Below are 18706 nucleotides of genomic sequence, written 5' to 3' on the forward strand. Positions count from 1 at the left end.
CAGTAAAAAAAATGTGTTGTTGGGAAACTATCAAAAACATGACTAGTTGTTTGGACTATCTCAACTGTGGGACACAGGTGCAAAATAACTCACTGTGGAATAAGGGACATAACACACCAGACAAGGCTTCAGAAGACGAAGATGGAGATAATCTCATAGTCGTTCAATGCAATTGACAAAGTGTTTTCCAGCATATGTTATTCTTGTTCATGTATCCATCAAATATGCTGTTGAAACTTGGACTATATAACCAACATATAAGTTGATTGTAAATTAGAGGCGGGACATGGATAAGCATTCTTGCGTTTTTGTCCCGTATGCATTTCAGTCAAATTACAAAGAGTGATGAAGTGTTGCTATATATGTCCGCCAGAATAAATGAATTAATTAATTCATCTGTTTAAATGTTGATATCAATACTCACATATCTGCCGGATCCATCAAAATCACATCTCTCAATCTTGCCAAGGCTTCTGTCTGAAAAGTAGAGCTTTTCCGCTCTGTGATCAATTGTCAGTCCGTTGGGTGTCAGGATGTCAGTGCTGACGATAATCCTCATGTTCTTGCCTGCCAAGGTAGATCTCATAATGCTGGGCCTCTGTTCATTCCAGTTGGTCCAAAACATCAGGCTGAAACGTAAGGGGAGAGTCAAAGCATGATTTTAGTTAGTGTCCTCAGAAATCTAGCAATGGAAATACCCTCTTAAAAATAACGATTTAAGTAATTTACCTCATTGCTTCTGAAAGTGAAAGTCATTACCAACATGAACGGAACAAAATGGATGAACCAACCGAGCCTGAAACTGAATGGTGTTGGACAAACGCCTTGAAATGTTTCTTCATAAAAGTTGCACATCCCATGGAAATTATTCTGTGCCTGTTTTTTATATTCTATAATTAATGAGATTAATGTCCACTAGGGGTGTAAAAAAAAAACACATTTCAAAATAATCACAATTTTTATTCTTAACGATTCTTAATGGGGTGGTATAGCTCGGTTTGGGGCGGTACTACTCGGTTGGTAGAGTGGTCGTGCCAGCAACTTGAGGGTTCCAGGTTCGATCCCCGCTTCCGCCATACAGTCACTGCCGTTGTGTCCTTGGGCAAGACACTTTACCCACCTGCTCCCAGTGCCACCCACACGTGTTTAAATGTAACTTAGATATTGGGTTTCACTATGTAAAAGCTCTATGGAGATGATGATTTCATTTTCCAGCATGATCTGGCACCTGCCCACAGTGCCAAAACCACCAGTAAGTGTTGTACTGACCATGGCATTACCGTCCTCGATTGGCCTGCCAACTCCCCTGACCTGAACCCCATAGAGAATTTGTGGGGTATTGTGAAGAAGAAGCTGAAAGACACCAGACCGAATAATGCAAATGAGCTAAAGGCCACTATTGAAGCATCCTGGGCATCCAGAACACCTCAGCAATGCCACAGGCTGATTGCCTCCATGCCACGCCGCATTGATGCAGTAATCCATGCAAAAGGATTCCCAACCAAGTACTGAGTGCATTAATTGACATTTTCAAATGTTTGATTTTGTTTTGCTGTTATAAATTTTTTTTTTTTAACTTGGTCTGAGGAAATATTCTAATTTTTGAGATTGGATTTTTGAGGTTTCTTAAGCTGTATGCCATAATCAGCAATATTAAAACAATAAAAGGCTTGCAATATTTCAGTTGATGTGCAATGAATCCAGAATGTATGACATTTTCATGTTTTTAGTTGCATTACAGAAAATAAAGGACTTTATCACAATGTTCTAATTTTCTGAGACAGTCCTGTAAATATAATTCACACACACATAATGGATTCATCCAAAATCGATTTAAAAAAAATACTTTTTTTTTTTTTCGTTTTTAAATCCATCCTGTCCAGTCACTCAGGCAAATCATATTGTTGATGTAGATGCCCATATTTGCTGTACAGTTTTAAATCAGAAAAAAAACCAAGTGTGAACTACTTCTTTTGCCTTATTTTTATTTGACTTTATTAAATGTTTTTTTTAACAGAACCAGTTTTCTTTTAAGTAATATAGACATTTATTAGAGCTGTTTGTCTATTTCACGAATGTAGTTAATCATAGAACTGGCACCAATGATAATAAAAAAGTATTCATTTTGAATCGAGAATCATTTTGTATTGATAATTGTTGAAAGAATTGAATCGTTACCTCCAAGAGTCGAGTCGAATCGTGTGGTGCCCAAAGATTCACAGCCTTAATGTCCACTTTGCTTGAATTTGTCCACTGCGAGACAACTGATTAGCCTGTTCAATTTCATAATATTCATAAATACACATGCACCGTTTTCTTTTTACCTACAGTGAAACTAGCTGTAGGAATATGTGGAAGTGTCAATGAGATATATCGTAATTTATAAGCCGCTACTTTTGTCCCACTCTTTAAACCCTGTGCTTTGTACAATGGTGCTATAATGGATTTTTTTAGGGCTTCACACGCTTCAAATGCTGCCAATAAATTTAGCCTAGTCACATCAGACCACAATAAATTGGTACCGGTACCAAAATGTATATCGATACTTTTTGAAATGAAGGAAACTACGAAAACATTTAAATTTTGGCTTTATTTTAACAGAAATTCTTACAATACGATAAACATATGTTTCCTATTGCACTCAAAGAACACTTTTAGAAGGTTACAATTTAAATCAAAAGGGCATTAAACACATTGTGTTTTTCTTGTCGTACTCAAAGAACAATTTACAATGTTCCATAATCAAGAATTGGCCAGCGCTGCTTGCAGGAGCAAAGTCACCACCTCTGTCCATGGTACTGAGGACAGAGTGCCATCAGATGGGGGCGTGGCAGTGCTGATGGCGAGACACAGCTGAACAGGTGATCAGATCTCCCAGGTGGTACGAGTTATCTAATCATCTGTTGTCTTTAACAGTAAGCGGCCGGGAACAGGAGAACAGAGAGGATACGGAGGTGACTGAAAAGTCACGTCCTGCTGGAGAAAACTTTGATACGATCTATGTACATTAAAACCTGGTTAAAAACTGCACGCTTGGCTCCTGTGCCGTGTCTAACAGTGGAACTGCTGGGAAGCAACTCCCACAATTACAATATAGTAAAAAAAGCTTTATTAACATAATATTCAATTATTTATGATTTATGGATTCTAATCCTAGTCTGGACTTTAAGAAAAATACAATTATTAGTAAGTACTAAAAACAAAACTATGGATAAATGTACACAGATAAGCTATACAGCAGGTAAACATACATTTGTTAAAGATAAAACACAAATTGTAGTAATTTGTTACCACTCAGTCATTTTACTTGCACTAGTTGACGTTAGATGTCCGGTCTTAACTCTACGTATCTCCATGTTATGTATCTACATGTGCACAGCAGGGGAGCTAATAGCTTACAGGGGACAAATGATGAATTTAATCTTTTCTAACTTATTGTTATAATATCAAATCATGAGATTCATGCATTTTGGCATGAGCTTGCACGCAGTATTTGTTGCCACTCTTCGCAGTCTTTTGCAGTCTAATAATTTCGCCACACCTAGTGTGTGTGTGACAATCATTGGTACTTTAACTTTAACTTTAACGTCAAAGCAAAGTGTAAACATATATTTAGACAATAAATCAAGCTCCCAGCCAGAGGGAGTCTGCTTCCGACTGTGAGGAAACACAAAAAAAAGGTAGGATAAAGTGTTACTTTAATCTAATCTTGGCATGTGCATAATAACAAAGATGTGTGACATGTGACATGAATGCTGCAGAAAGCATTGTTTTATGTCTGAATTGATCGGCGAGTAGGCAAGTGTACCTAATGATGTGACTGGGTGAATCTGTTTAATGTTTATGAAGTCTATTTTTGACCGTGTCTCGAAAAAAAATAGATCGCTTCAAGACTTATATTAAAACAGTGCACATTTTCAAAAGATAAATTATGATACTTTTGAAGGGGGTGTGGTGTGGTTTAATTTGCAATCAGGGAACACCTCCAGAATCGAACATTTTGCAGACAAACTCAAAACACAAGTTATAAAAGGGACTATGGAGCAAAATTTACACCAAAGCATATCCAATACGTATTATATAGACCACAATAAAGTGTCACTCTCCCGACGCACTGTAACGAGGCGGGTTGAGACCATCGCTGAAAACTTGGAGCTTCAGAATGAAGAACAGAACGGCCGATTTTGACTGTTTTTAGCTGGCTTTGGATGGAAGCTGCAATGTATGTGACACCGCCCAGCTGCTCATCTTCTTACGTGGGATTACTGCAGACTTTCAAATCACGGAGGAGCTGGCAGCCATGCAGTCAATTAAAGGGACAACCACAGGTAATGACTTGTTCACAGAGGGAAATGCGTGTTTGGACATGTTAGGACTGAAATGGGACAAGCTGGCAGGTGTCATCGTTGTCCAAATCTGATGGGGAAAAATGTTGGACTTTTAAAGAGGATGCAGAATAAACTTTAAATTAACCCTGTGCAGAAATGGACATGTTTGCATTGTATTATACATCAGGAAGTGTTGTGTAAGACAGTGTTAAAAATAAAACCATCAAAAGCAATCTGCTTTTGTATAAAGTTAAGTTAGGTTAAATGAAATTATTATTATTATTATTATTATTATTATTTATCTTACGGTATATCAAAAATAATATTGAGCAAAATTTAATTGAAATGTTGTCGATGTGGCCCTCCAGCAGTGCTCGGGTTGCTTATGCGGCCCCCGGTAAAAAAAATATTGCCCACCCCTGCTGTAAAGGATCAAAATGCCACACCGATAAAGGAATTAGTCTACTGATTTTTAAAAATTAAAATAAAATGTTTCCAATGAATACATTTTTAAATCAAAGACGCATATATAGATCACATACATAGAGACACATATATAGATAAAGTGTAGCACAGTGATTCTCAAAGTATGGTATTCTCCATCTAGTGGTAAGCTAAAAACTCTGAAAATATGTACTGTATATGGAGTATCATTGTTGATTATGTTTGTTCATTGTGTGTAATGATACAGTGGCCGAACATATCAAGTATAAGGATTGAATAAAACCTCTGCCTTGTTTTTAATGAGTACTTAGGCCTGCTACTCTACTGTATTTTAATGTTGGTTATTATGGTGGTACTTGGAGAGCCAACTGTTTTCTGAGGTGGTACTTGGTGAAAACAGTTTGAGAACCACTTGCGTAGCACATTGACAAAATTGAATGATCCACTCTGATACATTTTGTGTAATACATATTGGCAAAGATAAGTCAACACCCCTGGTGTACGGCTGTTTCTTTTTAAAGTGCAGACCAAGTACAACAAGGGATTCGTCAACATGGCGGAAATAACTGTTATTGAAGAAGAGAATAGTGTGTAGAGTACAGAGTGGTCCAGATTGGATTATTCACATCACAAAGGTAAAAGTTAGTGCCTTACACATTGTACAGTCATAGCTTGGTAATGGCTGCAGCAGATGAAACACAAAGTGGAGAAAAATAAGTGTGACTGACCTTTGACACTCATCCAGAGCCAAGGCATGTGGGTGGTCTTCCTCAGAAAGAGTAACTACCGCCTCCCGGCTAAGGAGACCAGCTCCTCTCTGTTCAATGATCTGTCTGGTGATGGTGGAGGTCGTGGAGCTGGTCCAGTACAATGTATCCCAGGCTCGGTGGTATGCCAGGCCCTCTACCGAACCCACATCTACAACAACAGACAACATTTTCTTCAGCTTTGATCTTAACACAAGTACTGTAACAAGCTAGGGTACTGATAGCAGAGATAAACAGTGCATGTTTGTAGTTATTTGCTGAGTGGAAACACTGAGGAATAGCAAAAATGCTTGTTAGCCTTTGTCCTAATCTGTTTCGGAGTATACTAAATAAATGTGCATAATGATGATGCTTAATGAGTGTTGTTCCCTGCAGGCAAAATAATTAATGCATTTCCGGATTAAGAACGAGGCGGAATGTATTTTATTTACACACAAGGCAGGGATGTGTTTTTCTCGGGCTGTCGAAAATAATGAGTTAACTAAAAATATTGCATTAATCATGTATATATGCAGATCAATCAGGTAATTTATTTTGACTTTAAAAGCTATTTTACCTTAACCATAGATGGGTTTTACAGTCAGTGATCAAAGGCCCTCATGTAACAAGCTTGCTTACGCACAAAAACCTGGCGTTCGCCCTTTTTCACGGCAAAGATGAGACACGTATCAAGACAGACAGTGACGTGGAAATGTGCGCTCCCTGCCGCCAACTTCATGGCTGATGTACAGTAAGTACATTTCCACAGGTTTTGGATACTTCGCAAACATACAAAGGTAGTCGTTCAGGCTTTGCCAACATTTGATTTTAACAATGTAAAAAAATCGAGGCAAGGACACCAAATTTCTCAAAAGGATCTCCTGCTGGCCCCACTATGGACTGGACTCTCACACTATTAACTAGATCCACTCCACGTCCATTGCACCGGTTCCCCACATCTGCGGTCCCCTCCAAGGTTTCTAATTGTCTCCCACTGGGTTGAGTTTTTTTCCTGCCCTGATGTGGGATCTGAGCCGAGGATGTCGTTGTGGCTTGTGCAGCCCTTTGAGACACTTGTGATTAAGGGCTATATAAATAAACTTTGATTGATTGATTGGTTGAACATGTCCCATGCCTTTTAAAGAGAAAAATCTTACTTTCAAAAAATAAATATTTGATCAAAAACTTCACGATAAAATATACTACAAACAACTGCAGGATATTACAAATTAGTGTAGTGATAACTTTTACAGTATTTACCATTTACGGACTTCTACAGTATCTGATTTGAGCTGCCTCTCTGTCAAACACACCATCAACAGCTTTTCTATATTTTCATGAATAAAAGTCTGCCGTTTAGACATTATTTTAACACCCTCGGTTTGCTCATTCTGCTTCATGATGGACTAGCAGCGCTACACTTAAACTGCTTCACCATGTAATCGTTGCCTTTGGTTACTCAGTCAGTTAGTGAGATGTTCACGGAATTCTCAGCAAATGTCCGAAATGGGATAAGAAATCACTGATTAGATTGTGGGCCTGATCCAGAGCTTTTCTACTTTACGTTTATGTTACAGGTCTATACTTGTGTGTGTGTGTGTGTGTGCTAGCAGCCCTGCAGAGACAAAGGCAATGGATGACTGACAAGAGTGTTCACTCTGTTGCTTTCATTCCGCCAGAGCAGTGTTTTTCAACCTTTTCTGAGCCAAGGCACATTTTTTCATTGAAAACATCTCGAGGCACACCACCAGCAGAAAACATTAAAAAATTAAACTCAGCAGCCAATATTGACGGTAAAAATTAATTCTTGCAATTTTAGGATATGTATTCAAACCATAACCAAGCATGCATCACTATAGCTCTTGTCTCAAAGTAGGTGTACTGTCATGACCTGTCACATCACGCCGTGACTTATTTGGAGTTTTTTTGGCGTTTTCCTGTGTGTAGTGTTTTAGTACTTGTGTTGCGCTCCTATTTTGGTGTTGATTGTCATGTCATGTACGGATGTTCTTTGTGGACGCCGTCTGCTGCTCCACACGCTGTAAGTCTTTGCTGTCGTCCAGCATTCTGTTTTTGTTTACTTTGCAGCCAGTTCAATTTTAGCTTCGTTTGCATAGCCATCCCTAAGATTCAATGCCTTTTTTTTAAGTGGCACTTGCCTTTTGTTTATTTTTGGTGTAAGCATTAGATACCTTTTTACCTGCACACTGCCTCCCGCTGTCGTCTGCATATTGTGATCACGACAAACCATGTTGGCAACTACAAAGCAATTAGCTACCTGCTGCCACCTACTGATATGGGAGAGTATTACACGGTTACTCTGCCGATCTCTAGACAGCACAGACACTCAACAACGGCACATTTGCGGATTATAATTTCAGGTTTGCAAAACATATTTTCAACCCAATTAGGTGAAATTACATAATCTCTCACCGCACACCAGACAATATCTCACGGTACACTGGTTGAAAAACACTGCGCTAGAGATAGCTCAAAATGTCACTGGTGGATTTTCATCCAACTTTCCGGTAATGTTCAAAATTCGATGTGGAACAAGTCATTACATTCCGGTACCAATCCGGTCTTTGTGTACGACATTATCTTATGTTTAGATTAGAAGCCCTAACATCTCTGTGTGTGTCTGGTAGCGGCCCCGCCTCCACCCACAGACACAAAAAGATTGGATAACTTACAAGAGGCTTCACTCCGTTTATTTTATTTAGCAATAGATAGCTCAAAAAGTTATGGGCAAATTTTGAATTAACTCTCAGAAAATTTCAGAAATGGGAAAAGTTATTTTATTTGGAGTGTGATCTGGATCACCGTCTGGATTAAGCTTTTTTTTATGCCTACCGATCATACTTGCCAACATTGAGACCTTCGTATTCGGGAGATTGGGGGGGGGGGGGGGGGGTTAGGGGGGCGGGGTTTGGTGGTAGCGGGGGTGTATATTGTAGCCCGGAAGAGTTAGGGATGCAAGGGATTCTGGGTATTTGTTCTGTTGTTCTCCCGAAATGTGTTTGTCATTCTTGTTTGGTGTGGGTTCACAGTGTGGCGCATATTTGTAACAGTGTTAAAGTTGTTTATACGGCCACCCTTAGTGTAACCTGTATGACTGTTGATCAAGTATGTCTTGCAGTCACTTACGTGTGTATGCAGAAGCCGCATACACTGTTTGTATGGTGAAAAAGCGTACGCGTCGACAGGTTGTAGAGGACGCTAAAGGCAGTGCCATCACGGCACGCCCTTAATATTGTTGTCCGGGTGAAAATCGGGAGAAATTCGGGAGAATGGTTGCCCCGGGAGATTTTCGGGTTGGGTACTGAAATTCGGGAGTTTTCCGGAAAAATCGGGAGGGTTGGTAAGTATGCTACCGATGTATGTGTCAACAGTGAAGCCAGTTTTACAACGCCATGGACTGAAGGGGTTCAAAACTTTTCAACCCAACTAAAATTTACAGCTCGCCACATAGACAAAACAACTGCTTTCTGGACAAAGGTTTGCTATTTTTCAGCCATCTAGGCGCTAAATTGAAGAAATGTTCTTCCCCACCTATAGAGTCCAAGAAGGCCAGGTACTCTGAACTGCTGCTGGGCGCATAAACACAAATCACAGTCAGAGCCCGTTCCATGACCCCGAGGGGGAGCAGAGAAATCACCCTCTCTTGCACAGGAGGAAGACTCCAATGTGCAGGCACTGAGCCGGGCAGCCATTAATAAGTCAACACCTGCTTAACGCCTTTGACCAGCAACCCCAGCATGAAATAAAGTCCAACCCCTCTTGAGGAGTTAGTTTGAAAATTAGACTCACTACACTCAACTATACTCATATCTAGTCAGAACTACTCTACCCAGGGGCGCCGAAAAGGGGGGGTAAAGGAGACGGATTCTAGGGGCCCATGATGGAGGGGGGCCCAGAGAGGCCCCTAATGATGATGAAATTATAATACAGAAAAAATAATGACACTGTGTTGGGGGCCCTGTAAAGATTATTTTCATGGGGCCCAAAATCCCTAGCGGCGCCCCTGACTCTACCTCACCTGAAATCTCAAGCTCCTTTCTTTCCAGAGAGTTGACATTATATGTCCCAACTAGGGTTGTACGGTATACCGGTATTAATATAGTACCGCGGTACTAATGAATCATATTAGGTACTATACCGCCTCTAAAAAGTACCGGTCCGCCACCAACACGTCACATCGTGTCATTGCTGGTTTACGAGCAGACGAGCATGTTCGGCAGCGCACAATCCCGGAGTACTTACAAGCAGACACAGTGTGTAGACAGAAAAGGGAGAACGGACGCATTTTGGCTTAAAAACTAATAATAAAAGTGGAGTTTTAACACTGAAACGCCCTTAAAACATGGCTAGCTAGCGGCTTAAGTCCATCCACAGTCTATAATATTGTAGCTACTTCTAAATCACTAATCCTCGCCTCCATGGTGACAAATAAAGTAAGTTTCTTACAAGTATCATCCCTGCAGGACGAGGAATAGCTAAACATGCTTCACTACACACCGTAGCTCACCGGCATCACCGCTAATGACGCCGTACCTGTATGTAAACAAACGTCATTGGTGGATCTACACTTAACATCCACTGTAATGATACTAAGTATAAGACTGTATCTAGTCGATACTATTATGATTACATCAGTATTTTTTAGCATCACAAAATCTTTTTTAGTTTTTTTAAAATTCATATTATGTTAAAAAACTCAGGGAATATGTCCCTGGACTAGGGGTGTAACGGTACGTGTATTTGTATTGAACTGTTTCGGTACGGGGGTTTCGGCTCGGTTCGGAGGTGTACCGAACGAGTTTCCACACGGACATATTAAGTAGCGTACCGTACGTTGTGTAAACAATGTACACCGAGACACAACACATGGCATGTTAGCAGCGACCGGGCTACGACAACATGTAAAAGCCAGAGCTGGAAGACCCTCGTGCCTCGTTAAGATCTCCCAATTGGGAACACTTTGGCTGCGCGATACAACAATGCAGGACGGAGGTTTGCCGTTCAGCAGCTGCTTCTGACAACACGTCAAACATGCTAACCCATTTGAAGCGTCACCACCGCATTCAAGCAGCCTCTCCTCGGCGAGTCAGGCAGGGCTAAAGCAATAACAAATGTTTTTATAGCAGCAGATTTAAAGGGGAGCATTATCACCAGACCTATGTAAGCGTCAATATATACCTTGATGTTGCAGAAAAAAGACCATATATTTTTTTAACCGATTTCCGAACTCTAAATGGGTGAATTTTGGCGAATTAAACGCCTTTCTATTATTCGCTCTCGGAGCGATGACGTCACAACTTGACGTCACATCGGGAAGCAGTCCGCCATTTTCTCAAACACCGAGTCAAATCAGCTCTTATTTTCCGTTTTTTCGACTGTTTTCCGTACCTTGGAGACATCATGCCTCGTCCGTGTGTTGTCGGAGGGTGTAACAACATGAACAGGGACGGATTCAAGTTGCACCAGTGGCCCAAAGATGCGAAAGTGGCAAGAAATTGGACGTTTGTTCCGCACACTTTACCGACAAAAGCTATGCTACGACAGAGATGGCAAGAATGTGTGGATATCCTGCGACACTCAAAGCAGATGCATTTCCAACGATAAAGTCAAAGAAATCTGCCGCCAGACCCCCATTGAATCCGCCGGAGTGTGTGAGCAATTCAGGGACAAAGGACCTCGGTAGCACGGCAAGCAATGGCAGTTTGTTCCCACAGACGAGCGAGCTAAACCCCCTGGATGTCTTGGCTCACACCGTCCCTTATGCCACCGAAGATGATCAAGAGAAGAATATCGACCCTAGCTTCCCTGGCCTGCTGACATCAACTCCAAAACTGGACAGATCAGCTTTCAGGAAAAGAGCGCGGATGAGGGTATGTCTACAGAATATATTCATTGATGAAAATTGGGCTGTCTGCACTCTCAAAGTGCATGTTGTTGCCAAATGTATTTCATATGCTGTAAACCTAGTTCATAGTTGTTAGTTTCCTTTAATGCCAAACAAACACATACCAATCGTTGGTTAGAAGGCGATCGCCAAATTCGTCCTCGCTTTCTCCCGTGTCGCTGGCTGTCGTGTCATATTCGTCGGTTTCGCTTGCATACGGTTCAAACCGATATGGCTCAATAGCTTCAGTTTCTTCTTCAATTTCGTTTTCGCTACCTGCCTCCACACTACAACCATCCGTTTCAATACATGCGTAATCTGTTGCATCGCTTAAGCCGCTGAAATCCGAGTCTGAATCCGAGCTAATGTCGCTATAGCTTGCTGTTCTTTCCACCATGTTTGTTTGTATTGGCATCACTGTGTGACGTCACAAGAAAATGGACGGGTGTATATAACGATGGTTAAAATCAGGCACTTTGAAGCTTTTTTTAGGGATATTGCGTGATGGGTAAAATTTTGAAAAAAACTTCAAAAAATAAAATAAGCCACTGGGAACTGATTTTTTATGGTTTTAACCCTTCTGTAATTGTGATAATGTTCCCCTTTAAGACCATATTGCATTAGAAACTAGATTTCGACCCACTACTTTGGTGGTAGAACAATAAGCCCATATATTTAAATGGTAAGTGAGTTATACTGTATAGCGCTTTTCTACTTTTAAGGTACTCAAAGCGCTTTGACACTATTTCCACATTCACCCATTCACACACACATTCACACACTGATGGCGGGAGCTGCCATGCAAGGCCCTAACAACGACCCATCAGGAGCAAGGGTGATGTGTCTTGCTCAAGGACAGAACGGACGTGACGAGGTTGGTAGTAGGTGGGGATTGAACCAGGAACCCTCAGGTTGCTGGCACGGCCACTCTCCCAACTTCGCCACGCCGTCCCCCTCATATATCCTCTTACTGCCAAGTTAGCCAGGCTGGGGGGGGAAAGAAAAGTTCATCTGATGCTGACTTGACTTGAAACTGTTTAATGTTGCACTTTTTATATGTAGAAGAAAGGTTTTGTCATTTTATTTAATCCGAGCAACAACTTGAGGCAGTTTGATGTTGATTAACGTGGACCCCGACTTAAACAAGTTGAAAAACGTATTCGGGTGTTACCATTTAGTGGTCAATTGTACAAAATATGTACTGTACTGTGCAATCTACTAATCAAAGTATCAATCAATCAATCAATCAAAAAAGGCACTTTATATGTAGAAATGTTTCGTTAAGAAACCATTCTGAGCCTTATCTTATTTAGTTTTTATTTTATATATGTTGACCACATTAACCCTGGCAATGGACCCTGTGTGTATATATGTATGTTATGCCATTGTTTACAAATTTGGTAAATAAATAGCCGAAAAAATTATATTTTGTTGTTTTCTTACTGTACCGAAAATGAACCGAACCGTGACCTCTAAACCGAGGTATGTACCGAACCAAATTTTTTGTGTACCGTTACACCCCTACCCTGGACACATGAGGACTTTGAATATGAACAATGTATGATGTTGTTATCGAATCGATATCCAAATTTGTGGTATCATCCAAAACTAATATAAAGCATCCAAACAGAAGAATACATGATTATTACATTTTAATAGAAGTGTAGATACAAGTTAAAGTTAAAGTGCCAATATTTGTCACACACACACTAGGTGCGGTGAAGTTATCCTCTGCATTTGACCCATCCCCACAGGGGAGCAGTGAGCAGCAGCGGTGGCTGCGCCCGGGAATCATTTGGTGATTTAACCCCCAATTCCAACCCTTGATGCTGAGTGCCAAGCAGGGAGGTAATGGGTCCCATTTTTATAGCCTTTGGTATGACTCGGCCGGGGTTTGAACTCACGACATACCGATCTCAGGGCGGACACTCTAACCACAAGGCCACTAAACATGTTAAAAGAGAAAGTAAGCACATATTAACAGTAAATGAACAAGTATATTAATAATTCATTTCCTACCACTTGCCCATAATAATTTTGACAAAATAATAGAATGATAAATGACACAATATGTTACTGCATATGTCAGCAGCTAAATTAGGAGTCTTTATTTGTTTACTTACTACTAAAAGACAAGTTGTCTAGTATGTTCACTATTTTATTTAAGAACAAACTTGCAATAAGAAACATATGTTTAATGTACCGTAAGATTTTTTGTTAAATACATTTTTTATTTTAATTGTGTATTAGTTTTATGCGGAAGAACAACAGCAAAAGTAGCAGGTACATCTGCTGTTGAAATGTTTTTGACTGTGCGTTCATTGAAAATGTCTTGAATGATGAAAATATGAGCAGAAAATGTTTCTTCTTCTAAATTCAACCTAAAGTGTTGGTTGCACTTTATTCAAATACGATGTTAAAGCATTGGCCATTAATTGTTGTTTACTTACTTGTTTGTAACCATAATTAATTTATACCTGATTCCTTAAAAATAAACGTAACCTGCAGCGTCCAGTATCCAGTATTTTTTGCTGAAAATGTATTGAATCGATTTCAACTAACTTGATCATTTCGGGTCCGTGTACTTTCCGTGCATTCTATTTCCAATTCTGAAACGCAAATCAAAAAACAAAATTAGGGCCGTTTTTTGATTTTTATTATATATGGCAAATTTGAAAACAAACAAAAAAGTGTTGTTTTCATTAAAATATTGCCATACTTTGGCTACTTTTAAGACCCTTCTTAAAACCCATTTTTATTCACTGGCTTTTAACCCAGCATGAGACTTTAATCTGTTTTTAACTTTTTTAACTGTTTTTAACTTTTTTAACTGCTTTTTATTTAACAAATTGTTCTTAGGCTAATTTGTATTTTCTTTTTCAATGTGTATTTTACTTCTGTTTTAAATGTTATTTTTTAGTCTGTCCTATTTTCTTTGTGGTGTGCAGCCCTTTGTTCTTCAACTGTGGTTGTTTTTAAAGGGCTTTATAAATAAAGTATGGTATGGTATGGCATAAAATTGGATTTTGTGCAGTTTTCCTTTTATGGGTTTTTATTTTTCCAGATAAACACAAACATTGAATATATGTTCATCCAAAATACAAAAATGCATGGTTATCTGTGTGATGACAAGTTGAACCAGAAGCAGTAGTTTAGCTTTTCCTTTGCATTTAGCACGTTTTTAGCATAGTGGCAACAACTTTGTTCAGCAGGAGTCCTATTGTCGTTTTTAAAAAGTGCCATTAAACAGTTGTTTGTTTCAGAAATGACAATAAAAAAAATGGCCCGAAATGTGTTTTTTTGATTTGCATTTAAAAATTGGAAATAGAATGAACGGAAGGTAAACGGACCATTTCGGATTGAATTGTTCTAAAGAAAATTAATCGTTCCTGCAACATCAAATTGATTCGAATTGAATCGTCATGAAAACTAATCGTTACATGTTACTACCTTCATAACCAAATATTAAAAGTAGCAGTATGTAACTTAATTGAAGTGTAAGTATAGTTTTAACCCTGTATAAATTTGAGAAATTTGAAATCAATTCAAACTTGAAATCATTTAAGTAAATCATTATAGATGTATGTTGTTTAGAGATGTCCGATAATGGCTTTTTTGCCGATATCCGATATTCCGATATTGTCCAACTCTTAATTACCGATTCCGATATCAACCGATACCGATATATACAGTCTTGGAATTAACACATTATTATGCCTAATTTTGTTGTGATGGATGCATTAAACAATGTAACAAGGTTTTCCAAAATAAATCAACTCAAGTTATGGAAAAAATGGCAACATGGCACAGCCATATGTGTTATTGAAGTCACAAAGTGCGTTATTTTTTTTAACATGCCTCAAAACAGCAGCTTGGAATTTGGGACATGCTCTCCCTGAGAGAGCATGAGGAGGTTGAGGTGGGCAGGGTTGGGGGGGTGGGGGTGGGGGGGGGGCGTTAGGGGTTTGGTAAGGGGTAGCGGGAGGTTTATATTGTAGCGTCCCGGAAGAGTTAGTGCTGCAAGGGGTTCTGGGTATTTGTTCTGTTGTGTTTATGTTGTGTTACGGTGCGGATGTTCTCCCGAAATGTGTTTGTCATTCTTGTTTGGTGTGACTTCACAGTGTGGCGCATATTTGTAACAGTGTTAAAGTTGTTTATACGGCCACTCTCAGTGTGATCTGCATGGCTGTTGACCAAGTATGGTTTGCATTCACTTGTGTGTGTGAAAAGCTGTAGATATTATGTGATTGGGCCGGCACGCAAATGCAGTGACTTTAAGGCACACCCCCATTATTGTTGTCTGGGTGGAAATCAGAATAAATTCGGGAGAATGGTTGCCCCGGGAGATTTTCGGCAGGGGCACTGAAATTCGGGAGTCTCTCGGGACAATTTGGAGGGTTGGCAAGTATGACTGGGAGACACAACTGCTTTGTACTTCTCCCTACGTCCGTGTACCACTCCGTACAGCGGCGTTTTAAAAAGTCATAAATTTTACTTTTTGAAACCGATACCGATAATTTCCAATATTACATTTTAAAGCATTTATCTCTAATGTTGTTCAATCATTCCAACCTGGACAACTAGTGCCTGCAATTAATGGCATTCATGGTCCTGATGTGTGTATGTTATCTTCACAACTGTATGTTCAGTGAGGGTTACATCTCCAGATAGAGACATCAATAAGGGAAAAAAGTATTTCGATCAGATTGTGACTTGGTTAGAAATCAGATAATGTATTTACCAATGCTGTGTAAATAAATTACCCGCAAGGAGGCATCAATGTTCTTCTCTGCAAAACTGTTCAAAAGAAAAACTCGACAATGGCAAAATAATAAAAAAGTGTTCACCTTCATGGTGTTGATTCACACCTCCCACATGCCTGCATGTATCAGTCTACAAACCCTGTTTCCATATGAGTTGGGAATTTGTGTTAGATGTAAATATAAACGGAATACAATGATTTGCAAATCATTTTCAACCCATATTCAGTTGAATATGCTACAAAGACAACATATTTGATGTTCAAACTGATAAATATGTTTTTTTTGCAAATAATCATTAACTTTAGAATTTGATGCCAGCAACACGTGACTAAGAAGATGGGAAAGGTGGCAATAAATACTGATACATTTGAGGAATGCTCATCAAACACTTATTTGGAACATCCCACAGGTGAACAGGCAAATTGGGAACAGGTGGGTGCCGTGATTGGGTATAAAAGTAGATTCCATGAAATACTCAGTCATTCACAAACAAGGATGGGGCGAGGGTTACCACTTTGTCAACAAATGCGTGGGCAAATTGTTGAACAGTTTAAGAAAAAACCTTTCTCAACCAGCTATTGCAAGGAATTTAGGGATTTCACCATCTATGGTCCGTAATATCATCAAAGGGTTCAGAGAATCTGGAGAAATCACTGCACGTAAGCAGCTAAGCCCGTGACCTTCGATCCCTCAGGCTGTACTGCATCAACAAGCGACATCCGTGTGTAAAGGATATCACCACATGGGCTCAGGAACACTTCAGAAACCCACTGTCAGTAACTACAGTTGGTCGCTACATCTGTAAGTGCAAGTTAAAACTCTCCTATGCAAGGCGAAAACCGTTTATCAACAACACCCATAAACGCCGTCTGCTTCGCTGGGCCTGAGCTCATCTAAGATGGACTGATACAAAGTGGAAAAGTGTTCTGTGGTCTGACGAGTCCACATTTCAAATTGTTTTTGGAAACTGTGGACATGGGTAACTTACACATCTGTGAAGGCGCCATTAATGCTGAAAGGTACATACAGGTTTTGGAGCAACATATGTTGCCATCCAAGCAACGTTACCATGGACGCCCCTGCTTATTTCAGCAAGACAATACCAAGCCACGTGTTACATCAACGTGGCTTCATAGTAAAAGAGTGCGGGTACAAGACTGGCCTGCCTGTAGTCCAGACCTGTCTCCCATTCAAAATGTGTGGCACATTATGAAGCCTAAAATACCACAACGAAAACCCCGGACTGTTGAACAACTTAAGCTGTACATCAAGCAAGAATGGGAAATAATTCCACCTGAGAAGCTTAAAAAATGTGTCTCCTCAGTTCCTAAACGTTTACTGAGTGTTGTTAAAAGGAAAGGCCATGTAACACAGTGGTGAACATGCCCTTTCCCAAGTACTTTGGCACATGTTGCTGGCATCAAATTCTAAAGTTAATGATTATTTGCAAAAAAAAAAAAATGTTTATCAGTTTGAACATCAAATATGTTGTCTTTGTAGCATATTCAACTGAATATGGGTTGGAAAGGTTTTTTCAAATCATTGTATTCCGTTTATATTTACATCTAACACAATTTCCCAACTCATATGGAAACGGGGTTTGTATATCCAAACCCCTACAAACAGCAGCTTTCTTACACTGCACTCCACATTTGTTTCTTAATGTATGTACATATAGCCTTTTGTGCAATTTCCATTGCACCATTTCTTAATTTTTAAGCATCGAACAATTGTTATTTCAGCTCACCCTCAACAAACCAAATGAATTGTTCCTAAAAGGTTCTAAAACACTTCCACACAGTCACTGACACCTTTGCTGTCATTCTTTTGTAAATGATAAACCATCTGTTTAGCTCTTTAGGGACTAAACAACGATAAAACATTCATCCATGTTGCTGAGGACTTCTTTCATACCCTGGCACATTTATTTGTGGTTTAAAAAAAAAAAAAAAAACAGCACGTCTTGAGGAACATGAAAACAGCCAAGGGATTAGCTACTTCTTTAATGTGTATCTTCTGACTTGATGTGGGCGTCACTTCTGCAACTGTAATAGCGCTGATGACAAACAAAAATAAAGGAACTAAATTTAGATCACACTATTCACATAACATCTAAGACTGTTGGAGCTGGAACTGAGAAAATACATTTTTCTGCAATAACAAATTGGAGATAGGCTACTGGTAATGCTCCAATAGTTAAATATGGACAGTGTATGATACATACAGTATATCCATATGCATTACATATGGCTGTCTTGAGTTTCCAATAATTTCTACAACTCTTATTTTTCTGTGATTGGAGCACATACTTGTTGGTCACAAAAATGAATGTATTATGGGTCTACTGAAAATGTGAGCAAATCTGCTGGGTCAAAAGTATACATACAGTATTGTTAATATTTGGTTACATGTCCCTTGGCAAGTTTCACTGCAATAAGGCGCTTTTGGTAGCCATCCACAAGCTTCTGGCAAGCTTCTGGCTGAGTTTCGGACCACTTCTCTTTTAACAAAATTGGTGCA

At 39.5% G+C, this 18706-nt stretch overlaps 1 protein-coding gene across 2 annotated transcripts in view; it reads right to left on the bottom strand.

Moving 5' to 3' along the window:
- Positions 1-18706, bottom strand: part of lrp1bb (low density lipoprotein receptor-related protein 1Bb) — a 1021613-nt gene that overhangs the window by 276976 nt on the left and 725931 nt on the right. For both annotated transcript variants that reach the window (XM_072912020.1, XM_061926507.1), the window contains 2 exons: positions 5501-5690; positions 425-629 (listed from right to left, as the gene is read on the bottom strand). In XM_072912020.1, the coding sequence (XP_072768121.1) occupies positions 425-629; positions 5501-5690 (395 nt within the window). The remainder of the gene's footprint in view (positions 1-424; positions 630-5500; positions 5691-18706) is intronic.

This window comes from Nerophis lumbriciformis, linkage group LG31 (assembly GCF_033978685.3).
Source record: "Nerophis lumbriciformis linkage group LG31, RoL_Nlum_v2.1, whole genome shotgun sequence".
Classification (NCBI taxonomy): domain Eukaryota; kingdom Metazoa; phylum Chordata; class Actinopteri; order Syngnathiformes; family Syngnathidae; genus Nerophis; species Nerophis lumbriciformis.